The sequence below is a fragment of the Aulonocara stuartgranti genome (assembly GCF_965226115.1).
Source record: "Aulonocara stuartgranti genome assembly, chromosome: 7".
In the NCBI taxonomy this organism is placed as follows: Eukaryota; Metazoa; Chordata; class Actinopteri; order Cichliformes; family Cichlidae; genus Aulonocara; species Aulonocara stuartgranti.
The window spans coordinates 33,468,364-33,495,195 of NC_138945.1; the positions used below are offsets into that span (position 1 = coordinate 33,468,364).

The 26,832-nt window shown below is 39.9% G+C and overlaps 2 protein-coding genes across 3 annotated transcripts; both read right to left on the bottom strand.

Annotated features, from left to right (window-relative positions):
- Positions 1-1,928: 1,928 nt before the first annotated feature.
- Positions 1,929-14,385, bottom strand: bnip3lb (BCL2 interacting protein 3 like b). The gene is made up of 6 exons (XM_082539190.1): positions 13,664-14,385; positions 6,719-6,944; positions 4,651-4,720; positions 4,210-4,313; positions 3,492-3,641; positions 1,929-2,569 (listed from the first exon to the last, which is right to left on the bottom strand). Exons 1-6 carry the CDS (start codon positions 13,716-13,718, stop codon positions 2,521-2,523), a joined length of 654 nt encoding a protein of 217 aa, XP_082395316.1. The 5' UTR covers positions 13,719-14,385; the 3' UTR covers positions 1,929-2,520.
- Positions 14,386-14,567: 182 nt separating this feature from the next.
- On the bottom strand, positions 14,568-25,746 carry ppp2r2ab (protein phosphatase 2, regulatory subunit B, alpha b). 2 transcript variants are annotated; one of them, XM_082539189.1, is made up of 11 exons: positions 25,407-25,746; positions 24,261-24,394; positions 23,580-23,648; positions 20,881-20,978; positions 20,496-20,661; positions 19,888-20,000; positions 19,361-19,538; positions 18,571-18,735; positions 18,249-18,418; positions 17,386-17,477; positions 14,568-16,346 (listed from the first exon to the last, which is right to left on the bottom strand). In XM_082539189.1, exons 3-11 carry the CDS (start codon positions 23,632-23,634, stop codon positions 16,067-16,069), a joined length of 1,317 nt encoding a protein of 438 aa, XP_082395315.1. In that variant the 5' UTR covers positions 23,635-23,648; positions 24,261-24,394; positions 25,407-25,746; the 3' UTR covers positions 14,568-16,066. The 2 variants fall into 2 exon arrangements, with proteins under 2 accessions (XP_082395315.1, XP_082395314.1); XM_082539188.1 differs by lacking the exon at positions 24,261-24,394 and having other exon boundaries at positions 25,407-25,745.
- Positions 25,747-26,832: the final 1,086 nt, after the last annotated feature.

The window sequence follows — 26,832 nt, forward strand, 5'->3', positions numbered from 1 at the left end:
TATTGCAAAGCCAACATCAAAACAAAGCAGTTGAAAATTATCTGAATATTCAATTGAGGTTTGTAAGAACTGCAAGGTGGTTCCTCTTTCCGAAAATAAAATTTAAACTTCAGGTTGTCAACTTTCAAGATAAAGAAAAAGGAAGTACAATCATATTGCTTCATTCAGGTAATCTTTAATGACGAAAATGTCCATTATCTTCTCCAATGTAGTGGGGAAAAAAGAGATTAAAGCAAATGTAGCATTACAATAAACACTTTCATACCACGAGTCTTTCAGCTCCTTCCATTTCTATTCACATTAGGCCCTGCCATCAACAATGGAGGTCTTTTGTTTTCACACTTTAAATCATGATCCAGGTCCAACATGACTCCTGTGCGTTCACAATCTTTGTCCAACACCAAGAGAGGAGAAAAAAAACAAAAACATTTCAAAAACAAACTACACAGGAGAGAAGGATTACCACTTTCAAATGCTGCACATACAAACATAGGCAGAAAGAAAAACATTAGTATCTCTGTGGCTGAAACGAGAACATCCACACCCCGCAAGTGGTTCTTAGCCAGTCTTTGAATCAGCTTGTATGCATGATGAGGAGTCAAATTTTACTGTCCCCGTATCCTTTAAGATTTTGTATGTTATTCTTTTGTACCGTAAAATTTCACAATGAAATTCATTTTTGAAAAGGGAACAAGTCCTTGTTAACATTTTGCATTTATGCTTGACTTTGTGTCATAAACGGGAAGAAACGGTCAAGCTAAAGCAAACGTGTTGTGTGGCGACTTACAGGAACTCATTGTGGTGCTATATGCTGATACGCGAACATCAACAGAGTAGACTCGGAGCAAGTGGATAAGGGGAAGAAAACTTAAAAGCACTCAGCTTACTCCTCGATGACTAAAAATAATTACAAAATAAAAAACATTTACTGCAGGTGGAGTGCATATCGACTCCAAATCAACTCTGCAGAAACGCTAACTGACTTCAAGTCATCTGGACCCAGGTTGGCTCAGACAAACTGATCAGCTTCAGAGATAAAGTTTTCCATGCATGCTACAGCCGTCCTAACATTAGAGCCTGTGTTTACACAAACTTTCCTCCAGTCAGTCAGAAGCTGCTGCAGCATCACGAAAGAGAGATAGATTGAGAACCACTGGGTACCTTCTGCCTATCCAAATTGATCCCTTCATCTGCAGCGTCAAGTTAATTCTCCTCGTTTTTTGTTTTGGCAAACCTGTTGGAGTGTCAGGAAGCACGGCTGGCTGTATCATTTTCCTTAATGGCTCTAAAATCTTTGGAAGTAAATTTCCATGTATAAAAGTAACTTGTTTCATGAGATATCCTCTAAACACTCAAAAATGTTCTCAAAGAAAATATCTAACTTCTTTTTTAATCTCAAATCAAAATCTCACTTTTAGGCCTTTTGGTATCGAACCTTTGAACAATACAACGCGTGCACTAATTTGAAACTATAATCGCGTAAAGTCCAGCCCAGTCTAGAGTTTAAAAAAAAAAAAAACACCACACATGCAGGAAATGATCAGTTATGCTCCGCAGAAACCAGGAGGCTCACTGAAAGGACAACTTGGACGCTCACAGTTTGGACAGACAGATGAACCTTTCCTGAAACATACACCACTGTTACCCAACCATATTGGTGTATGTAAAATACTGTTCGTGTACACACCGAATGGGACGCGCTGCCTGCCTTTCCATCTACAACCTGTATTCCAGTTCCTGTCACCAAGCAAAATATGCAATCGTATGCACATAACTGCATATTGTCACATAAATCTAACGGCAGACAGAGCCAGACTCCTCCAGTGAATTTCATGAGAGCTTGCGGTATGGGTTGGCCACTGTGGAAACGCCTTTCATTATTTAAAACTTCTCAGTAAACCACCATCATTACAAAATAAATTATTTAAAAAAAAAATAATAATAATCTAAATAAAATGGCTACTCTGAAAAAGGCATGGTCACATTTTTAGTCTGCGTAGCCAAGTCTGAATTTGCTTCCAAGGTCGAGTACTGGGCTACACCTGCAGGTGGCACAATCTCTGGTCAGTTCTATAACAGTCCTCCCTCCTTGTCAGTTAGTCAAAAGGGGACTAAAACAGCATGTGTAGAAGAAGAGTTTGGTTTGATGCTGCAACCCTCCCTGGAAACCCATGCATTATAAACATTCCAACTGATGAGGAAAAGGAAATATGACCTTCATTTCTGAAAAGTTTATGCAAATTAGTGAAAGATATTGGGGAGGTCAAGAGTAGGGGGAGTATCAACAGACAGTAAGAACAGTAGATCAAGAAAAAAAACAAAAACAAAACAAGAGGCAGGAAGGAGGGGAGGCTGAGGAGGAAGAGGATGCACTTTGCCTGAGAACATGTCATATCTCAGGGTTTAGGAGGGGTAATAGGGGCAAGCAGGACAGGAAGGAGAGACAAGCATTCTTCTCACGACAGAAAAACTTCCTCTGACGCTTGCCCACTTCTGAGGCACTTTTCTTCATGTTCATTCTCATAAAGAGCTGGTGGGTGGCATGGTCAGCCTCTTGCCAATGTAGACCCTGAAAAGAAGGTAAATGACGTTAAACACGACTGGGTGTGGTGGTTTAATCAATGAGCTAGGCAAGGTGCCTAAAGCCTGATCTGAGGTAGGGGTACCTCAATTACTCTGTCACCTTTCAATGAATCCATTGAAAGTAAGTGGACATTAAACCAGTGGTTCCAAACTTGGGAGAGCCAGTTTATATGAAACAAGCAGCTGCACACGAGACTGAAAACTACTGGTGTTACATAAGTCAAACTGAATTGAACTCTATGGGGAAGGTAGATGACAGTGCTAGAACTATAGCTTTCAAGGGTCCCATTATAATAACGTTACTTAGTTACTGCTTTAAACAACTTCCCAAAGCAACTCCTGGAGACTGCCAAGCCACAATGACTGCTTAATCTGCAGATTTAATGCTAAATACTGTTTTGCATTGGATACATTTCGCTCTAAAACCAACCCTTTAGTTTGAATGCAAATGCCCAGCAGACATATTCCCCCCCCCCCCAATATGATTGGTTCGTTAATATCTCCCACTGAATACCACATCATGTTCAGCAAATGATGTCTGAAGTATTAATGCTGTGTAATGATTGTGTCTGACTGGGGAGCCAAGATTATTGTACCATGTGTTATCACATGGAACCCCTGGGAGTGTCACTATGAAGCAGCAGGTGTGCAGCCTTTTAGTCTGCAGCTGTTCTGCCAACATACAAAAGAGTGGTTGCAGCTGATGTTCGTCTGTGGTTATACAGCTCCCCCTGCTGGGGTTATGTACAACAACATGTTTTTTTTTTTTTTAAAGATTTTATCCTTTTTTGACATACATTTAAAAAAATAAATCAATAAATCAGTTGAGCAAATTTCACTAACTACTGTCAGTCTTGCTTTAGACATAACACACGCTGCACAGGTGATCTGTGGTGTTTGATTCTTACCCCAGCCCCAGAGCGAGGATGTGTGATAGCAGCAGCGAGGGGATGAAGACTTTGAGGAACTCAGCAGAGAAAATGCCTCCTTTCTTCATGGCCCCAGTCTTCCTCATACTGAGCGTTACTGAGCGTCGGGGGTGCCGGAAATGAAATTCCCTGTTTAAAAACACACGCATTATAGATGCAGAACAGTTGCTTCATAACCTAATGCCTCTCAATAAAAGGTAAATATAGCTGTAAACATAACTTTCAGTCACATATGAAGCAAGCAAGCTCTTTCTGGGTAAGAGTTTGCACCTTTTCTTTGTTTTATACCTGCACACCTTAAAACACCTCGCGTGTTGGAGAAAAGTAGCAATTTGAAAAACACTGTGATGTGAAGAAAACTAAGTGATTAATCAACTAGTTTTAATCCCACAGCATTTTCGAAGCTGGTACCAATTAAAAGAGATGTGTCATGTATGCATGAGATCTTAGGTTGTATCACAGATGTCGTGCACATTTATCTGAGATACATTACAGAAACCTTTAGGTTTTCAAGGGTTTAAGTAATATATAGTTTTTATTCCAGCATCAGAGCTGACACCTTATAGCAGCTGGCTTCGTATTTGTTCTTTAGAGTGACTTTATTACCATAATGATCATTTCCTTTCTCTGCACAAACAAGCAGCTGAGCATGATCATTTGCACGCAGAAGGCTGATGTTTACAGAGTTCAGACTTACTTGGGGGGAATGTTTTCCGGTCGACTAGACCAGTCTGCAACCCAATCTGCGTCCTTCATCAAGATGTCCATGTCCTTCTCCTTGTCCAAGACATCCTCTTCAGACTAAAGGCATAAAAACATGTAGTTTAGCAATAAAAGCCTGCAGCCTTTAGGACCCTCACAACCTGTCTGTCAGGACAAACGAGACTTGTTTGGAATATTTGAGCATGTGCACGCCATGTTTTCAGATGTCTGACACCAGGAAAACACATAAGTAAAACTATAATGCTGATGACAGGCTGTGCAGACGATACAGAAATACACACTGGGTGTGGCAGCCATCTCCATGGAAACTAAAGGCAGGCAACGGCTGTCATCCCCCTCCAGGGCCAGTGGTTGAAGCTGCCATGGCAACAGACTGATGAAGCATATGATAGGCATACATATGCTTACGTCTTACCTGGCTGTCTCTTCTTTCCGCGTCAAAGATGATCTGACCCTCATCCTGGGGAGAGTGAGGTCGTGGGGGGCTGTGGTTTTAAAAAAAATATATAATAATAATAATAATAATAATAATAATAATAATAATAATAATAACAACAACAACAACAACAACAACAATTTGACAATTCCCTCATGTAACTTTAAAGTGAACAAGTGATGTACATGTTTTTGCGTCACCAGTTATCAAAGCAGTACAAAAGCGCATATATGCTGTGGTAATGTGTTCTACATACAGAAAAAATATTACTTTAATATCAGCATTTATTGTACCAGTACCAGCTGGCGGATCCTTATCAAATTGATCTGACACACAGCAATACACAGTCTTTATGCATTAGTTTACATTGCAACACTAGGCTGGACTGGATCGTATGACCCAAGACAACAAAATCCAAAAATGAAGGCTCCCTATATTATTTTAACCTTGGGGTAGAAAAAAGCCCCCAGGTTTGGGTGGTATTGCAATATTAAAGTGTACTTCACACAATCTATAAACAAATACCACTAAAGCCTATTCCACAGCACATCCGCCTTGCCGTACCACAAGCACTATAAATGCATCGTCATCATGGATCTGTGAAATATTAAACAAATGAATCACTTAATATGAATAACAGGATTAAAATGCCAACTTGTAGCTTGTATTTATTGGCTATGAGTTAGAAGTCCTTTAAAGTGCTGCTCTTCCTTCACTCTGACCCCTCTGATGAAATGTGTGCAAAGCATCTCAGAAAGATAAGTAAAGAAAACACTTGCCTAATTGCCTCTGAGCAAAATGACACCAGCCTTGCTCTGAGAGTGTTATGACAAAATATATGTCAAGTGCTTGTGTCCCTGATCATTTCTGAGCGGTTTGCTGATACACTGCTCTCAGCTCAAATATCTGAAATCGTGCTCAGGTGACTTGCTGACAGCGGACTGATAAGGTCCCTTTTATCACAGTTTTGAGCATTACACACAAGCACACGATGTGGCTGTGGGGCAAAGGGTCAGTTTGTTGCTTACATGCCAGATAAATTGTGAAGTCTGCTAAGGAAAGAAGAAGCAAGTCGACTGAGACCCTTTCAACTCTGAATTGAATCTGATTTATTGTGACAGAGAAGCCGCTCCCAACGAGCTTTTAGAAGCAAACTGCCCAGTATTTAACACCTTGTAAGAGTTTTTATGTTGCACAAAGTCTTAATGGAGCCTAAAAGCAATTTTCTCAAGGGTTGTAGGGTTTTCACACCAAAATGCACAGATAAAAGCTGGTTTTGTAAATAAATATATGCCAGGAAAAACAATAGAAGAAAAAAAAAAAAGTGCAGCATAGTTTCTGGTTTAACACCATCATGCAGGTGACAGGTGTGTTTACACTGTGCCCTGAAGATATCACATCTGATAGGCTGTTAGCACAGTGAGCTAACACTTCATCGAGTACTATTCCCTGTCATAGCATGTCACTGGTAAGAATCAGGTGAAAATAAGGTCATCATAGCCAAAACCCAGTATTACTTCAGAGGCATTTGACTTGCTAATACATGCTGCCTGTTAGGTTAGTGTAAAAAGGGCTTCAATTGTGCAATTTAAGCTAACTGTTTCCAGTTTTTAACTTCTAAGAATAATACGTAATAAGAACATAAATATGCATAAATTTATTTTAGCAATTCATATGGCTTTAGCAAAAAATATTTTTCTTTTATTTTTTTAAATCTGCATTTCTGAAGCATGTAGCTTTACACTGAGAGAAAAATCACAGGAAAAAGCTGGAGAGGAATCAACTTCCTCATGTGACTAAATCTTCTATAAATACAGGCCTTTATGAACCAATGACTTTCTTGACTCTTGATCGTGATTAAACTCCCATGTCCTAATCTGTGTTTAATGTCAAACAGATCTGGGAATACAGGAAGCTTTGCAACTAAGCTGGTTTTATTCTGAAAGTTTTAATATTTGCACTAAAAATGAAACTTTGTTGTTAAGAATAAACTGAATAGGTTAGAGATATACGGAGGAGCTTGAGCGATGTTTGTTCATAAAAGTACCTGTCACAGGACGAGTTGCTGCGGCTTGATTCATGCTGGGCATCCAAAAGGATCTTTTCCATGTCTCCGTTGTGGATTGAAGAAGAGGATGGGACATGCTCCAAGCCTCCCACTATGGCCTCCTCTTCCTCCACCTGAGGGAGCGGCAGCAGGCCCGAAACAGAGTCAACTGTTGACAATGACTGGGCTTGGTGATTTCTGTTCATCTCCAACTCCACCCAGGACCCTGAGGGAGAAAACACAGAAATATTATTCAGTATTTGTTTCTTTCTGATGTGAGTTAAAGCTTCATTTTAAAACATCTTCACTCAAACAGAGAAGAGTTTTGCTGCTAGGCTAACTGTAATCTCTCATAAAATGTGTTCTTGCAACAAGCAGATAGAAAACTAGCGGCTTCTGAATTTACAAGAACTTTGAGTTTAAATGGCCAAAGTTATAGTTTAAGAAACACCATTTACTTTCCATTTGTTGGTCTTTTACTTATTTGCAAAAAAATAACAGTAAAATATTCTTGGATCTTTTCTTTCTATTAGAATTACAAACAAAAAGATTGGTTCTCTTATCACAATATAAACATTGTTATCTTAAATCTTCTTGTATAAACATGAGCCAGCTTCTATTTTTAGAAATCCAGTTGACTCTATGGACATGTGTTAAGCTAAAGATTAGATTAAATTTTGCATTGCTTTTCAAAAAGGGAGACGCGTGCACATGCTTCCCTGTGCATGGACTTGAAAACAAGTATTCAGGTTATCAAACAGTTAACCAAATTGTTTTTTAAAAAGTTAACATCCACCACTTTTTATAAAATAATTACAGACTTTAAAACAAACAAACGAACCAGACACAATGACAGGACATGTTTAAAATGTAAATTTCCAACAATGTGCCTTTTTAGCTTGTGAATGAAATAAAACCCAACCCTAAACCTTGATGGGTTGCAGTTAACAGGCCAGATCCTAGAGCTGTGCGGGATACGTCATTAACTATCCTGATTAAAGTTAAGCATTCTTAGGCTTTGAAACTCACTGCCGTGCCCAGTAATGAGTTTCGAGTTGTTGCTGGTTCTAAGTAAACTTGTTTATACCCGTTACTGGCTTGCACAGAGCTAAAGAGGAACCTCAAGCAGGCTCTCCATGAGGAAACAGCTCAGCAGGTCTGACCACACAATAGAGAGCAGGAGAGAAAAAAAGAGCAGACCACTGTCAAATTTTTTTTGCTCGTAGAGAGATAAACAACAATGGATAGTTGAAGTTTTGTTCAAATGGGATGGGGGTAGTTCACCTGCTCTCAAGTTACAGTTGCAGGAAAAACCTGGAAGTCTGGTGTGGGCTTGAATTGCATTCAAGCCATAAAAGTATATATCATATATGGGTATACCTAATGCCCCAGAACATTTTTTTATCCATTAAAAATTTATGTTTTGTTCTAAACCGTAAACACTATTTGTTACCAACTCACTGTGTGTTGATAGAAGCATACAGCTATCAACTCTCTCCTAATTAGCCTCATATAGAAAAATGAGAGTTGTTAAAAGGAAATCTCATATTAAATACAGTTCTAATAATAATACATTTTATTTATGAGTGCCTTTCAAGTCACCCAAGGACACTTTACAATAGGATAAAACACTTAGTAAAACAATTGCAGAATAAGAACAATAAAATAAAAGCACAAGATAAAATTAACAAACAGTGGATTCACAGTGAATATGCAGATTTGAACAGATGAGTTTTGAGTTGGGATTTAAACTGGGGGAGAGAACCAGTGTTTCTTATTTCTGGGGGCAGAGAGTTCCACAGCCTGGGAGCAGAGCAGCTGAAAGCTCTGCTTCCCATGGTGGTGAGGCGGAAGGAAGGTACAGCAAGCTGGATAGAAGAAGAAGAACGAAGTGAACGGGCAGAACAGGTGGTGGTTAACAGGTCAGAAAGGTAAGGAGGAGCGAGGTTATGAATGGCCTTGAAGGTGAGCAGAAGAAGTTTGAAAATTATCCGGAATTTCACAGGGAGCCAGTGAAGTTCCTGAAGAACAGGGGTGATGTGCTGGTAGGAGGGGGTTCTGGTGATAATGCGAGCAGCAGAGTTCTGAACCAGTTGAAGCTTATGGAGGGATTTTTGGGGGAGACCATGCAAAAGAGAATTGCAGAACGGGTGAGATTATTGATGTGAGATTTATAGGAAAGCGAACTGTCCAGGATGACACCAAGGCTCTTAACCTGAGGAGAAGGGAAAACTGTTTCCCTTCTCCTCCACAGTTTCGATGGTTATCGAAACTGTGGAGTTATCGATGGCTTTAATTTTTCATCATCTACATTTTTAAAAAGAGGAAGTGAATCAACTGTAAGCTTTCAAATTTCCCACTCTATAAGCCTGTAGAACCTGTTCAAATCATAATTTATCTCCACAATCATGATAATATGGAAAGCACAGTAACATACGCAAAGAATGGTTTTATAATGACATAACATTTTTTCCCATATGTACTAAGTAAAAGTGTAGAACAAGTAACCATCATCAAAAAGATATAATAATTTAAATAGAGATGTCTGAACGAGGTCCAGGGCTGTGAGTGACCAAAACTTACAACAAGTGTGACCTGAAATGACCATTTGAGTCCATCAAGTCATCAGGAAAGTGCTTATACGTCAGGTCTGGGAGGCCTTTCCCCATAGACACGGGGAAGTCTTTAAAGCCACTGATTATTATTATTTATTCTTTTTTTTTTTTTTTTTAATCTTTGAGTTTTGCATGTCTACATACATTAGTCAGAATTTGACCGATTTATGTCTGTTATGACAACAGAAGTCTCTTTGCCACCCACAGGGTGACAGATTCCTTGAACTACTAGGGAAAGCGGCAAAGTTTTAGCTGGAGCTTTGGAAGACATTACTCTCAGCTGGCATCTGACTGGTTATTCAGATGATAAATTGCACCTGTTGTTATCCTGCCACGACCTGTCACAATATTTGCCTTTTGTTTTATGGCTGGTACAGGGTGTGACAAAGCCACAGCATTCCCTCTGATTAAGGTAAAGCGGCCTTTACTAGGAAATCCAAGCAAAAACATGCAAGACAACAAAGACAGAGCATGTCAACAATCACTTCCTGAGGGGAATTTCCTGGAAAGAGACAAGCTGGGCGCCCAAAACTGGCAGTTGAAGAAGTTAAAAAGTAATGTCATTTTCACAGCCCTGTGGTGAAAGAGCACCTAGTGTACAGTATGTGCTGTGGCTGTGATATATGACGCTGTCCCCATTTGTACGTGATGTCTGACATGAACTGGTAACTAAAGAGTACAGCATGTCAGAGATGAGTTACAAATTTAGAGGGGGGCAGATTACCCAAGTCTAGAATTTTGAGAAGGGGGTGGGGGGAATCTTTACGCAGCTTTAAAACACTTTCTCCTCCTACTCCACCAAAAAAAAAAAAAAGAAGGAGGAGAAGTCCTCATAAATATTACCATTACAGTATGTAAACACCATGTGGCATAGAATTTCATAGACAACAGGTCAGTTAAAAGCAAAGGGTGCAGCCCCCCCCCCACACACACACCCCTCCCCCCCTCTTAACAGGCCTCGACTCAGCACTCACACTCATCCTGCAGATTACACGGTGGACTGCAAGCCAAGCTGCTGTTGACAGGCCATTGTCTCCACTCTGTGGACTAAAACCACGTTACCATGGTGCTGATGCATCCGAACATTCTGGCCCAGCCCAGCCATCAGCTGTTGGTGGGGTTCATAGGGGTGAGACATGATGTTAAGGCTAAAGCTTATCCATGGTCGCATGTTGGGACTCAAGACCCCTGGGATTACATAACTATATTTATGACACTGGTGTGAGTGAGAAAACACCTAAAAAGAATCAGATTACAAAGTGCACTGCTGGCCTCTCCCTTGTGATAAGCACAAGGGCTAGCTGTCCTTATAGGTGTGTCACAGGTTTTTCTGTGACAACACAAACAGTACATGCACTAAGATCCACATTTTTTTCTTTTTGATCTTCTAATTTGGGCAGATGATATTCAACAGGCTGTTTCATATATATTAGAGATGGACTGATCCGATATTACGTATCGGTATCGGTCCGATACTGACCTAAATTACTGGATCGGATATCGGAGAAAAATAAAAAATGTAATCCGATCCATTAAATATCACGAAAGCACCTCACAAAACTTGCAACACGCTGTAACTCACCTCAGAACGTTAGCACGTCGGAGCAGTATGCATCACGTGATAGAGCGGCTGTGGCATGCGGGACCTGTCGGTGGTCTGGATAGCATGTGGAGCTTCGCTAGCAACCTGGCATTTCATCTCCGATAAAGTTATCCCCGAGAGAAGTAAAGCAAGTGTGTAAGTCCATCTCTGAATGTTTGTAAAGCATTCCTGCGTTAAGCTTAACGAGCGACTGCCTCTCGCTCTCCGGCTGATACTTCAATCATGAAACTGCTTAATGATCAGCTGATCGGCTTTTCTGTCACGAGTCCGTCTCTCTTGTTTGTTTTTGGCCCACTTTGCACCAGAAAGAGGAAACCAGCGGCTGAACAACAGCAGAACGTTTAAGCTTGATAAGCTGTTGTTAGAATTTATTTAATATTACTTTCTACTCGAGGATCTTTTTCTACGTAGCTGACGGCTGGTAACTGTGCAGGGGCGGATCTTGCAAAGTTTAGCCAGGGGGGCCGATAGGGCATGAACAGGGAAAAGGGGGCACAAAGACATACTTTTCTTTCTTATTCTCATTTAAAATGTCTAGCTTTTAATAAATAATTATCTGACACCCAAAGTTTTAATTTGATGTAAAATGAATAGAAGTCAATTACTGTATATAGTGACTATTAAGTCTAATATATATACCCTAGTAAGCTATAGTACTCTTTACTTTGGGAAGGTACCATCTGTGCAGTCTGCAATTTTGTTGAAGAAAGATGTTGAATCTATTTAATATTTCTTGAAAAATAATTGATTTCTGTGCATTTTTTTTCGCACTGCATCAAATTAAGGTTGATTACGTCGATTAAGCATCATGAGGTGGAGCGTGAGGGGTGGTTCCCTATTTTTTATTTATTTATTTTTGTTGTTGCTGGGAGTTGGAACCCTATTAGTTAGGTTGCTTAATATTTACACTAAGTACTCTTTAAAATACCAGAATAGGGAGGATGGTGTAGGTTTAAGTTTATTAGATTGATCAGTATTGCTGAACTATGAAATATTTTTTTTGTATACAGGTATAACAGAATAGCTTTAGTGTAGTTGTTGTTTTAAACTTGAGTATGAACTTGCAGACTTGCAAAATGCAGCAAGATAATTTAAAAAACAGTTTTGTTGGTTAAAAAACACTATATCGGATTCATATCGGTATCGGCAGATATCCAAATTTATGGTATCGGTATCGGACATAAAAAAGTGGTATCGTGCCATCTCTAATATATATATTAAAAATGTCTGCCATGAACTCGGGTGGAATACATTTACCATCCAGTGACCAAAAACTGGCAATTTTCTAGCCTTTTTTAGAAGCAGCTAATCTCCACTGGTTGTTCAAAATGATGTGTGTGTGTGAAAACCAGCTGGAAAGTTTGTTTCCTATCCAGCAGACTTTGGCTTAAAATTAAGCAGCCTCTGTGTTCTTACATGCTGCCTCTTGTATCATACTCCTCACCTCCCCAACCAATTTCTTTCGTCATGTGTATAAGGTCTGTCCCCTTGTCGTTGTGGCCAAAAATGGCATGCCAAGTCATTGCATGCTATTTATGTTGTAAAACTTGAATCACAAAAGCTGTCTAGGCAGAGCCCCCCCTCAAGTAAGTAAGCCGGAGTGTCAGCGTTCTAATCACACCACCTTTAAGGGCATGTTTTAGACAGAGGGATGCTAGCCAAGTTGCGGTCAATACTGGACAATCCTTCACACCCTTGTAGCTGTTAGGCACAAGATGGAGAGCCATAGAGGCAAGTTCAGCAAAAGACTCATTCAAACACAGGAAATCAAACTTTATAAATGCTCCTGATGAAACCTAGGTGTTTTTCCACTTATATCACATCTATACTGTACATAACATTAGTTTAACTTTGGGACATTTAATTTTAATTTAACATTAGTTTTACTTAATTTTTTGGGGTATTTTTTGGAATTTTTTTTATATATTTAGAGATTTTCCATATTTGTATAAATGAACATCTGTAACAAAACAATTCGCCCTTGGGATTAATAAAGTATTCTGATTTCAATGCAAACAATGGTCTTAAGTAAAATATTTATTTCATATCTTTCTATAAATACCAATGGACTTAGTTAATAAACTACGAAACTAAAGTTTAGAGAAAAAAAAACAAAGTGCAAATGTTTAAACAGACATTTATTTGGCAGAATAAATTAAAGCAGATGAAAACCAGAGGGGAAAAAAAGGAAAGAATATTAAGTTTTAATTCCGCTTATCAACAAAAACTTATGTCGACGGGAAAAAAGTTACATGAACGACAGAAGTAACCTCAAAAATCCAAGCAAACGAAAATCTTAAAGACAGTACTTAAGTCTTCTAAATTTCTTTTTGCTACTTTCCACGACACGAACGATTCAGGTTAAATTACCAAAATGCATTTCCCCATTTTTGCCACTTTGAACTTTTTCGATCTAGCCTTGTTGACAAAGCTTAAACCCCACGTCTACGTTCTACCTACCAATCGCTGATTGGCTTAGGATCCTGTCAATCGCGCGTACAACTAAAACACCATTGGCCCAAACAGTGTCAATAAACACACGGAACATACCGTTCTGTAAACCGTCCCCTTGTAGGCAGCTTCGCCGTGAAAAAAAATACATAAGCATACAAAATTACTGGTTAGCCCTGCAATAAACCTACTATAAAAACATCCAGAAATTATTTTAGAAAGAATATAGACCGGGTAGCTGTCACAGTTGAGCAGTTTGGTTAGGATTTAGCTTACCGTTTAGCCCCGAGTCTCCGTTGTTGTCTGTAGAAGTAGTGTTAGCGTCGGACATCGTCGTGCCTGGCGAGCAGGATGGGTTGCATAAAAGGCTCGAGTCAGTGCAAAAGGCGCAGTGTTTTAGCTGCACACATTCAGAGTTGTAATAAGAGAATAGACCCGAGTCGTGTGCTTCTTTTTTTCCTTTTGTTTTTTTTTTCTTTAAGATGGGGGTTGAGGGGGACAGCAGCTAGCTAAGCTACAGCACAGCTGTCGCTTGTTTTCGAGCGTTAGCTGGTCTGGAAGCAGCCAGTCTCCCCGCGAGCCCGCTCACGCCTTCGCTCCCTCCCTCTCTCCGGGAAGCTGGATGATGACATCACAGCCTCCCGTTGATAAGCGAGAAGAGAGGGCGAGTCGACATAACGAGGCGGAAAAAAACAAAACAAAAGCTCAGGATATTACGTGCATCAATAATTGGAAAACAGAAGATCCGAAGTATTTTTTTTTTTAATTCTCTCTCTTTTTTTTTTTAAGCATCGGGATTTGTTGCTCACGGGCTCTGCGTTTGCCATGCAGGACGGGACGTGTATGCCCCCACGTACACACGCGGTCAAGCCACGAGCCAGATGAATGTTTATTACCGGCTTTCAGCAAGTGGACACCCTTTCAGCTGATTTCAATAAACTTTCAGCGGCTGAATTTTATCACGTTCATCAAGTATTCCCTTAATCGCAACTGCACGTACGTCTTGCACGGTGAATGATGGGGCAACAGCTTTAAAGAGAAAAAAAAAAGTCCCCTTACCAACTGAAGGAGTTTAATGAGGTCAACAACAATGCTCTGTGATAATCCAGCTGTAACGCCTAGCATAACATCAGTTGAGCAGTGATGAGATCCCACCAACAACCAAGCATTCACAAGGATGCAAAAAGTAGTTCCTTTATTTTCCCCTCCCCCCACTGTCATTGATTAAAATTGTAGTTATACATTACTAGAGGCATCAATATACTCTTAAGTGTCCACTTTTTAAATAGGGTGTGGAGACATCCAAGTGCTGCAGATCTTCTGTGAGGCTCATTGCACCATCACAGTTACAGTATCAGTTACGTCTGCAGTAGTTTAAACACTGTAATGCCTCAAATCTTTTCTTTAAAAAAAAAAATAAAAAAAAAAATTGCAGTCTCACATCACAGACATCCAAATACTTGAGTTGGTGCAGCAACAAAGTCCAGTGTCAAATTAGATGTTCTTCCCTGTTGTGAAGTGCAGCTTGAGCTGAATGTTGTGGTACAGGATTGGGGGGGTAAAAAGCCATCCCCCCCTCAAAAAAAAAAAAAAAAAAAAAAGTCACGTTTCGAGGTTAGGCTTCATCTCACAAAATAGGACGGAACAAACCTGTTGACTCTTTAACCTTTTTAATATAAATATGACCATCATAATTATCTTTGAATAGGCCTTCTCTGATACCTGACTATTATTGAAGACAAGAGAAAACAAAAAAAGAAAAAAAAAGAAAAAAAAAAACAGGAGGAAGAGGAGCCGATGCACAAAAATATCACGATACACTCACACACACCCAAGGGGGAGAAAAACAAGAAAAAAAAAAAAAAACAAAAACCAAAGGAGGAGCTCTTACTGAGTTTGGGCCTGTTTGGCCAACCAGAGCTTGAGGCACAGTGACAAACAGCAAGCAGAACAAAAATCTCACTGGACCAAATCTGAGCGGACAACAAAAAACAAAACAAAAAAACAACCCCCAGAAAGCAGCAAAAAAAAAAGAAAAAAAAAAAAGAAAAAACCACTGTACTTCTCAAAATCCTGGATGTGTCCAAGATGAGCAGCAAGTTGTGATGAATGTATGGTTTAATGAAAAAAAGGAAATGTGAAGACACTCAAAAACAGACAGCAGAACTGATGAATTTGTGAGAAAAAAAAAAGTGTACACAAAACAAAGGTCAAACTTTTCTTAGAAAAGTAAACACTACAATGGCACAGGATAATAATGGGACAAACTAGGGGTTTTTCATTTTCTACCATTTTAGGGGACAGGGGTATTTATAAAAATAAGTGTGTCTGTATTCAGAAATTTAAGGAAATTAAACTTGTTTCACCCACATTAGAAAAGTAAAGGGCAGGCGGGTTGGCAAAAGAAAAAAAAAAAAAAAAGATGATGAAGAGAAAGAAATTGGCACAACATCACTTAACAACAAGGCAGGCATCACTCTGCCACAGACAGACTGATGATGGGCAAAAGCAAGTCCTCCTCTGTCCACATCTAGTGGCAAAGTCTGGTCACTCAGTAGGGCCGGACAGGGATGCTGGTTGTTGGCATTACCACCACAGATGGCCCTGGATGAGGCTGTGAGGCTGCGGGTGGTTACAAATGACATCACCCGCGCCAGATGTGACAAGCTCACCCTGCAATTAGTTCACTTTATCCTGGAATATGTAGAGGTTGTTGGTCGTTGCCACCGCAATGATGTTGTCCTGGGGATGCCAGGCAGTGTGCAGGATCTTCTTATTGAAGTCCAAACTATCCACGCTGATTTCATCCTTTTTGCGTTTGCCGCCTGTGCACACCTTGCGGGGCTTCAGGACCTGCATGGGCTTGCTGTTTTCACGGGACGCCTCCAATGTCACGTCCCGTCTGTGGCCGCGATCGAACATCCTGAAGAAGTTGTTATATGAGCCGGTCATCACCACACTGCCCAGAGTAGGTGGGGAGACGTGGGAAAAGTGAGAGTCATCAAATCAAGTTATCCAAAAACAATGTCCATTAGAAAATAAAGTTTAAACTTTGTGCACCACTAGTTTACAAGTGATGGGCAATTAGAGGACAACTCTAAAACTGCTTACACATCAGAAGTGATTCCCAGGTACGTGGTTGCCAGAAATCATAAGAAAGTTAAGGATAACTTCAACCAGGCTTATGGGTGAAATGACCACTGGCTATACAAAGTGGGCAGAACCTGGCAAGTCACTGAATCGTCTACCAATGGATAAAGACTACTTCTGACTGACACATGACGTGGTAATAAATATGTTATAGGGTTACATAGGCAACCGGAGGCTGAAAAGTCAATCAGCTTTAAAGCAACAAACAAATCCCATCCATTGTGTATATATTTAATATATTTTTACAGAAAACATCAGTGATGGTGTTACAAAAACCGCACCTTAGTGTTCAAGGGTTAATAATCATTTTATCACTTGTTCTTTGAAAGCTTTTTATTTTTATGTACCATTGCGTTGGTTTATTTTATTTATATCCAATGATTATAGCATATTATTTTTCCTACCTTTTATCATTTTTATCTTTTTACTGCATTTTATCTAGCTGTACTTTCCATTCACGTTTCTTCATTCAAATATATTAAATTATGCAATCTCTATGCACTTAAGTCATTTTTATTACATTTCTTTGATTTTTTTTTTTTAATTTATCTTTAATTGCTTATCATTGCATATTATTAGTTTTACTATATATTTGTTCTGTCTTATCAGCTTTGGCAGATATCTGTGAAGCACTTTGAACCTGAATGAAAGGTGCTACACAAACAGGGTTTGATGGATCGAGGCCAAATGTGCAGTGCACCAACCAAAAAGAAAGAGTGGGGGGAAAAAAACTTGCAGGGTGTAATCTTTAAAATCATGACAGCAATAAACAAAGTGCTACCTGAAAGATTATGTAATTTCCTAGTGTTATTATTGCATTTACCCCCTGTGTGTCTCAAACCTTTTACCTGTCATTGCCATTCCAGCAGCATTCAAACTTGTCAAAGATGCAGTCATTCTCATATAGCGAGCACAGCTTGCTTCTCAGGTACTCATGGACCTGTAATGATTTTTGTGGGTGGGGGGGGGGGGGCAGAAACATGATGATAAGAAATTTTTAAATGAGACTTCCAAAAGACAAACCTCCAATATTCAAAATCTCCTGCACCCCCATAAAGTAGCAGAAGGTGCTTGAATCTGTGAAAAAGAACATCTAAAATGCCTGTCATTATCTGTAACCCTATCTTTCAGGGTTGGGTTCCCCCTAGTGGCCACTATATTACATTACCAGGAATGACTGGACAAAAAAAAAAAAGAAAAAAGAATGGCCACTGTCCAACTGTGACATGAATTACCACTGCATATAATAAAATAAAAACTAAAAGTACATTAAAATCAAATGAATAAATATGAAAACCAGAGTTTAACAGGCTGTGGACACTATCAGACAATATTAGATGTCAATCCTCCTTCCTCTTTCCATGCATCACCTCTCAATCACATTTCCTAAAATATGCCTATAGCCTTTTCTAGCTGAGAGACATAGCAAACAGTAAGCGCCCACCTGAGATTATTACATTCCAGTAATGAAAAAAATCTATATGCTATTATTTCCTATGCAAAATAATGACAATAAATGATCTGTAATCATTTTGATAGTAAAATATTAGCAGCAAAATCACAAAGTTATTAACAAATTAATCGCCACAATTTGAAGATTCTGTGGCAACCAGGGCATCAGTGTATGAACCTACTGCCAGTCGTTTCATAACTGTTCATAACTGTGTAGTAAACCTGACACCACACACTAGTTTCTATTTGTCATTCTCACCTGGTATGTCTCCACAGGCCTGGTTTCCATATTCAGGTCCCAAATCTTTACAGACAAGTAGTCTCTAGTCATCATGTAGCGTCCGTTGTGGCTAAATTTAACATCTGAGATTGATGATATGATCTCAGAGAAAAAGGAGCGATTACTTGGATCTTCTGGTTCCTCAAACACTGGATGACAGAAAGATGAAAAAAGTCAAACTGCAGTGTTCACCAAAAGGTCTACTGTGACATGAAAGTGCTTTGCATAACAAATCCAGTACTTAATCTGCCTGTCAGGGTAGAAGAAGGGACATATAAAAGTATGATGAGTAGGTACTCACACTTTGAGTGCTTGTCACATAGAGCTGAAACCCTCATGTCACACAGTCGGATGGTTCCTTTGCTGCTGCTGTAAACGAAGGTGTTACATTGATGAGGGTGGAACTCTGCTGCTGTGATCACCTCTGTAAGTTCCTCCATGTTAGCCGGTTTAATGTCAACAATATCTGAGGAGCATGCGGGTAAGGAGGGATAACGTCTTTCATACTCTGACACCTACCAAAAGAAGCTGAAGTGACTTTCAAACTGGGCGATTACAGTTGGTTTACTACCACAAGAGTTAATGGGCCATTTCAGGGCAACCTGTACCTTGCATGTGTGCATGCTGGAACTGCAGGAACTATCCCTCTGGGACCTCTGCAGAGCCATTGCAGGACAGTGTGACCCAATGTAGGTCCTGAAATGTTTTTTTCATGGAACTACAAGATTTCTTGGTTTGTCTTTTCCGTTTTCCCATTGCACTGAAGACCCACAAAGGACAGTCATATTAGCCACTGGACATGGCTACAGCTATGTTTTTCCATGCAAGACTTTAGAAAACAATGGACCAGGTTACATCTCAGTCCCCATCTTTTCTGTTCTGTGTCAGAGGTGAGAGCACACACGCAAACCAGCCACAGTAGAGTGAGTGAGGCAGAACCTTTCTGCCGGTTTGTGCTGAGGTGTAGGAATAATGATGCTTTTATGTTCACTGTTCACCCCCAGTTGGACAAAAACGTCAAGCTGATGACAGACAGGTTAATGCACAAGTCAGGTGCACAGACAAACATGCCCGCATGCATCTAAGGATACTGAAGCTGCGGTCAGTGATCTCGAGGTGCCAGAGGTTGATGCGGAGGTCGTCTGCAGACAGGTAGGTCTCGTTGTCGCTGTTGACTGAGACAGAGTTGATATGGTAGGTGTGAGCGTTGGCAAACACCCTCCGTGGACTGGCTTCCACCATGAGGTCCATGGGTTTTAAAACTGGTACCTGTGATGAGAAAAGGCAGTGAGAGTTAGCTGGCTCAAAGCTCTTCACAGATTTGAAACAACATCAAGCTATTAGCTAGATGAAAATAAGAAGCACCATCATATCTTTATACAGGAACACAGAACACAGTCTTAGCTTTGCAATAACAGGTTACACAAGGTTCTAAAAAGACAGCCCGGATTAGTAATAACAGTCATTTTTACCATCAGCAACAGCAAAGGATGACAAACCAGTAGCCCTTCCCAACTTCTGACACACCCAGGTTTTAAAAGTTTTGCTTCCAAAGAACTACTGGTTTGTCTGACTAACCACACCCTTGAACCAGCCAGTGGTTGATTTGAGAACTGACCCGCAAAGATGTGATAGTGTTAGGGTCCTTGTAGCGCCCATCCTCCTCTTTGAGATTGTAGCCCTCTGGCCTCTTGTCTCGTTCACTGATTTTCCACAATTTAATCGTTTTATCTGTGGAAAAAAAAAAGACATTTTAAATGACATTACCAACTGTCGGGCACACTAAATGGAAATGTTATTTTCTTATAGATTTATGAGATTTTTAAAGCAATTCAGGTCTTCATGTAGTCAATATACAGCAGACTTTCTTAAACTGTTTGTACTCTGAAAAAGTTGCCTTTTCACCTGGTGCTATAAATAATGAACTTTTTGCTCAGAGCCGTCTATAAAATGCAAGTGTATGGTGTCTACATACATGCGATGGTGGTTTCACAAGAGTCAGGTAGCAATTTTATGATAGACAAAGTACTACTCTTAACTAACAAGCAGATTCATTAATTTCACCATCTTGTGGAGGAAATTATAATATTATGTTTTAATATCTAGTCAAGTGTGACGGGGTCTATGAGTCACTCATTTCTCTTTAATGCCTGTATTCAAAATTAAACTCACTGCAGACTGTTGTTAAATATCTGATCATCAGCTTAATTAAAGAGAGAATTTTACCATTAGTTGACAACAGGAACTGAGCAGCATTCTTCTGAGGAAGCCAGCGAATCTTGTTGATTTTCTCTTCTATTTCCAAACTCTTCAAGTAGTCAAACTCTGGCTCGTGGCTCTGAAAAGTGCTGTAAACATTGTACTCGCTCCGGAACTGAGGCTGATTTTTGTTCTGTTGAGAACCAGAGATGAGTAAATTTGTTTAAAGGGTTTTTTGTATGAAAACAGACAAAACCATCTTTTAAATAAAGCCCACTATTGTTTGTTTACAGACATGCTTCCAAAAACTAGAATAATTGTTCTGACTTTGTGTCACCAAGTTCAGAGGATGACCTTTTCTAAAATGTGTGGGAATCAAACTAGGCAGAAGTTAACCACGACGCAGCTGTACCTCGATTTCCTGTTGGAAGATGACTACGCGTCCACCCTTGTCTCCTGTGGCCAGCAGCTCCCCTGTGTGGTTAAATTCAACTGTAGATATAATGTCCGCTGCAAAAAAATAAAATAAAAAGGACATAAGATTACATGTGCAATTTTAACATTTTGAAAGTGGCGTACCAAGACAGATGTGCCCCTCTACTACTCAGAAAGTACACCAGGAAACCACTTAGTTATTCTCAACTAACCCTGGATTTATCTTTGTGAGAATCAGAGAGGAGACAGGCAAGTGGCCCTGAAGATGCAGGAGGATGTCACAGCACGTCGGGCAGAATGAAAACGATTGCTAACCTAGTTTTCATCTTTTCTTTCCCTCTTACTCTGACAGAATTACACTTTCCCCCCCAGCAGCAGTATGCTGCTTTATACACTGAAGCTCACTCACACATAGACAGTTGTTTAACCCTTTGTTGCCCACTGGAGCAGAAAGACAATGCTCCAAGAAATTGCAGCGAGTGGTCATTGTTAACGACACAGTCCCTGAGGCCTAGAGTAAGGATTAATATATCCAAGCAAATCATTCTGACAGTATTTGGTTAATTTTTAAAGTAAAGACATCAAAAATACAAATGCCAAATCCTAAAATAAGGTTAGAATGTGGCTTGAAATGACCTGAAAAGCTTGGGCATGCTGCTACTTGTAAAGCAGTGAAATAACTATATCAGTACTATGGTATTCTCTGTATGTTTTTTATTGCAAAACTCCAGGCATGGTCATGTACCTGGCATCTAGAGAATGGCAACATGCTTCACGTGGAACTCTGTAGCAGTCTGACAGCTCCCAATCCTTTCACATGTTCTGTCAGTAAAGACAGTACATTTCTCACTTCACTGCATACAGTGTGGATATATATTGACTTTCATTATCCATCATTTTCATATCTGTGATAGCCATGTCACGTTACAGGTTATTTCCACAATAAGCTTATTATTTAGTTGTTTCCTCCACCATTGCCTGCAAAACAAGCTCAGACTGACCTCCCACCTCAAAACAGAATATTTCCATCCACATGCCTAACATCTGACTAAGTGCTCTTTTAATCAAATCCTGCTCCTTTTTTCCTTCGAACGTGCCTTTAGAGTTTGTGCTAGAAAACTCTTCTTGTATTTCTATATGATGGCCCATAGTTCATATCACCAGTGCTGTACAGTCCACCCATCTCTCAGCTAAACCTTCCTGCAACTCCTGCCTGTGCAATAATATTTCCATTTGGAAAAGGAAACATGCAGTCATGTTGCTCTTCAATCTTGTTTTGACTTCCACATTTGCCCATAATTTCCTCCTTCAAATAATTTTTTTTTTTAAAAGCTGTAAATATGAGCTGAAGTGTTTTCATATCTTTTTATGGCCTTCCCCTACTTTGCTGACATCAATGACTTGTTTATAGGAGTCCATTGCTGTTGAGTCTTACCACACAGTTTAAAGACTGCAACAATCCACGAACTCTTTAGATACAAAAGTTACCCACAAGCTCAACAATATGTAACACTACAGCGCTCTCGCAAAATACTGGGGGCAATAAAGAAAGACGGACTTAAATATATATTTTTAAATGCTCACTCACTTACCAGTTAATTAAATACAAATATTGATGCTCACCTTCCATATAACTACATCACCAAAATTATTTAACAAAAATTAAGATTATAATATGATATAATTAACCAAAAATCCCATCTAACAGAGGTGCAAACCACTCTACAGCATCTGATAGTGGTTCACAGCTATTGATTTATCCTTTCAGCCTCTGAGCTTTTGTCCATCAGCCATCTGGAGGTCCCGTTTTCCAATTTTCCTGAAAAGTACGATACTCCCACAATGAGCAACCAAGAACAGAGTGCATGGAACAGCACAAGTGGCCCTGCATTATCAGCAGGTAATTATCCAAACGCCTGACTCAGCTCCTTTTTTTTTTTTAAGCATTCCTCTTGAAAATGCTAAAACCTCCAAATCTAGTGGCTGATCCATGTACAGAAGGTACAGAAGGACCCAGTAGCAAGTTTCCAGCAGCAACCTAAATGTCTGCATTGCCTTTTTCAAAAAGAGCTTTCCAGTGACTCACCAATGGAAAGCCTTTAATGTAAAGCAGGAGCAGCATCAAGTGTTTGGGTTGCATCTCTTCAGTGGAAACTAGAAGGGCACTTAAAAAGCACAGTCCTTTACCATGGCAAACAGTCCGATCAGACTTTATAATCACTACATCACACATGTCTGAGCAGGAAAGGAGCAACATTAGATCAGTTCAATGTAACGGTTTCTGAAACAGCTGGTGTACTCTGCACCCCCCACCCCCATGTGGGGCCCCTTTGGGGAGGTTTCTTACAGAAATATCATTGCACATCCCTAGATTGATTGGTTAAAGGAGGAAAGTTTGTCAGCTCCTGGTGGTCTCCTAAAAGCCTGGGGCCACAGCTGCTTGGAATGTCTGTTCACAAGCTTCTAGTATGACTGAATTATGAAAAGAAAAACCGGGATTTGCATCAGCACCAATATTTTGTCGATTCTGCCTTAGCCTCAGACTCACTCTCTGGTAGATTTTGCATAATGCTGCCAACAGGAAACAGAAAAAAATGTCTGAATTTTCACCAAGGCATACCCCACTATGGCTAAATTGTGCAATATCCATTAGTCTGAATTAATCAAATCACTTACCCTCAGCTACGTCATCATCGATTGCTCCTTTCACCTGAGAGAAGCACCACTGCATGTCACCTCCAGGACCTACAGAAATACAATTATAAATATTTAGTTCTGGGTGGTGGCAGGTTTATTACATAACATTTCACATTCTGGACAATGTAAACAAGTTCCTAAGAAAACTTATCATTTGAGTGTCCCCTGCTGCCTGTGACAGCAAGGGATAATTGATAAGATGTTAGAAATTAAAAGAGACAGGGTTCTTGCAAAATGCGTGTGGTCACAGATGTGCACATATCCTCTCACAACTACTGCAATTCTAGCCTCAAAGAAAACAGATAAAAATGTAATTTTTTCTCCAAACTAACATTAACATAAAGATATTACTGTTGGGTCACAGGCACATTAAGCAACAAGTAGAAACCGGCGATTTTTAAATAAATATAAACATGCTAGATCTAAGCCATGATTAGTTGGTAGTGGTTTCTCACTTTGAGATACAGAGTCTGGTTCAAATCTCACAAATACCAACTAAACTGCAAATGGTCTGGATGTGAAAGTAATTACACATTCTTTATTTTAGGCCTGGTCAATTGAGGAGGCAGATGGTCTCCTAATGCCGTCTCTTATTTTTAAAATCTATATCAACAAGACAAAACTTGCTGTCTGATTCAATAATAACTTCTAATCACTTGCCTCAACAGGTTCTCCATCAGCATAGCTCATTGCACAACAAAAATGTTTGGCATATTTTCCACAGATGATCGTTTCTCTTATTGGTTAAGTGGAAACTGGTCCGATTTGTCTTTAACAACATTGAAACACACGCGCTTTGAAGAAAAATGAAGGACATCTATGAGTCACCACGGATTCATCACACACACACACACACACACACACATTCTGGACTGAATCATAAAAGTACTGATCTGGACAAAATGTAATAGCTTCACAGTGCCTGCACTTTCTGCAAGACAAAGATCCCAGAAAAGAAAAAGGCGTTCAAAATGAACTCAAAAATCTGTTTTAGAAGCAGGATAACATGCAGTGTCATTAATTTCTCCACCCTAATGAATCAAATGCATGTACCAAATATGTCACTAGATATTTCCTTTACAAGTATCAGTCCCGTCTGGCTACGGGGGGAGCTAAAGGCCAACACGATTTCAAACAACTACTGAGCTGATGAATGAACTGAAAATCAACACTGCGCTAAATAAACCCATTTCTGCCAGAGTCATGGTTTAGATCATAGTGCTTTTATTTCTTTCGCTTTGAGGTTGTTTTTTTTTTTTTCTTCGTTTTTCCGCTCGAGCATGCGCGTGTTAAAAAAAACAAGCCTGATGACTTTTAACTCATTTTACGCAAAAACTGTTCAGTCTGCAGCAGGGCCTGGAGGGCTAGCCTGCATGTGGGTAATGTCAAAGTTTGAGCGAAGCCAATTACGGCATGCTAGGCAAAATTTGCCCTTCTGGGCATTTGTTTAATCTTCTCGAAATAAAAAAAAAAAATCAACCTTAGACTAAAAATCTGAGCACTGAGGTTTTGGGGATAGCTAGCATATACGGCGTGCACAGTTAGCTTACGAAAATGGTCCCGGGCCGGTAAACAGCCAGCTAGCTAGCTAGCTAGCATTAGCCGGTAAGGGCAGGCCAGATGGAGGATGACACTTGAGTTAGCTGGCTAGCTAACGCTAGCACTAGCTAGCTACCGTTAGCTAAACCGATACTCGACTGCGAAATCTCGCAGTTACCGCAGCTAAGAGCTCCTAGGAGCGGGGTCTCGCTGTAAAGACTCAAGCCCGTCCATATTATTTTATGTGTAACGGTTAAAGTCAATTACCTGCCATAACGAGACAGACAGTGGAGCTTGCCTCAGTCAGTCACGATCCTGCTTCCCACTCCCACGCGCTGATTCGTGGGATCTGAACTTTTTTTTTTCTTCCGCTCGGTATCCGCTGTTTGTGTGCGCAGATCGAAATGTCTGCGAGGCTTTAAATTAACCGTAAAGCTGGATGTTTTATAACTCTCCTTATTTTATTTCCCGCTACGCTCCCTGACGTTTCTCTGTGTGTCAATCAACCTCCTCTGCCTCTCTTGCCGCCGGCTACTTCGCATCCCACAAGTCATTTCTTCCCCACCCCGCACCACAGTCTCTTCCGCACGTGAACTAAAAGGTCTTTATAATGCGCGCGCACACAGCAAAGTAGATGCACGGGCACGCGCGTACTCACATCTGGATGAAGAGGGTATAAACGTATTCTGCATTAATACTGCAACTCGATACAAACCTTAAGGAAGTATTAATAGTTCTTGTAGTTCCTTGTACTCCGTTACAAGGATGACCAAATCTGAATCAAATCAGCATGCAGGTTGAATCTTATGAAAATAATAATAATAAATCACTTCCCAATACGATTACTCTGAATGTGTGTTGCCACAACTTGTGTCAATATATATGTACATTTCCTGAAAATATGACTTACAGTCTCAGTGAGGGAATCACAGTTTAGACATAAGACCTGAGCAAGAATGAAAGGGGAGGTAGAGAAAGGAAAGAAAGATGGTAGCAAGAGCTGTCCATGTGTGATGTTTGCAAAAAGGTATGAGGCAGATTTTAAAGATGCTAAGATTTTTACTGGAAGTTATTGGAATGGACAGGATTAGAAATGAGTGGTTCAGAGGGAATGCAGGTTTGGAGATGAGGTTAGCGAGATATGGTTGAGATGTTCTGGACATATACAGAAGAAGAAAAGTGGATATACAGGAAAATAGGAGTGCCTCAGAAGATGTAGTGAACGAGGACATGCAGTTAATGTGGCAGACTGCTTTACAGTCCCACCTAAAGTAGGAAACCCGGTTACCGCAGGCCAGATCAGACAGAGAAACAGTCAGGTGAAAGGTGACCTTCGGATTAGCAACTAATTAATCACTGCTTTTGTGGAAGAGGATGGATGGATGCATGGAAGCATGAGGAACCAGTAAATGTAATTATTTAGATGCAGAGGTGCAGAGGTGTTGGACATTGATATATTGACAGTACCCTGCTTCTACTTTTATAAATGTTTTTTTTATGTGTCTTGACTAATGTATTTCAAAATTTCTTTTTCACAGCAAATTTTACTGCAGTCAAAATTTCAAAACAAGCTCTTTCTCTTTGCCTCTTCCTTTATTTTTTCAGTAAGTTATGCGTACTGTAAAGGAACCAGTGTCTGTTAGCACTGCAAACACACAGGCCTTCAGATGGCAAAGAGATCGTTTCACCACCT

Excerpts from the sequence above, each read along its gene's own strand:
- ppp2r2ab (XM_082539188.1), bottom strand. Across the intron at positions 20,979-23,579 it reads CGATGATGACGTAGCTGAGG|CGGACATTATATCTACAGTT; the intron begins GTAAGTGATTTG and ends ATTTTTTTGCAG. Across the intron at positions 16,347-17,385 it reads TGCTGGAATGGCAATGACAG|TGTGGTGATGACCGGCTCAT; the intron begins GTAAAAGGTTTG and ends TACTCTGGGCAG.
- bnip3lb (XM_082539190.1), bottom strand. The coding sequence starts at position 13,718 with ATGTCCGACGCTAACACTACTTCTACAGACAACAACGGAGACTCGGGG. Across the intron at positions 4,721-6,718 it reads AGCAACTCGTCCTGTGACAG|CCCCCCACGACCTCACTCTC; the intron begins GTACTTTTATGA and ends TTAAAACCACAG. Across the intron at positions 4,314-4,650 it reads CGGAAAGAAGAGACAGCCAG|TCTGAAGAGGATGTCTTGGA; the intron begins GTAAGACGTAAG and ends TTATGCCTTTAG.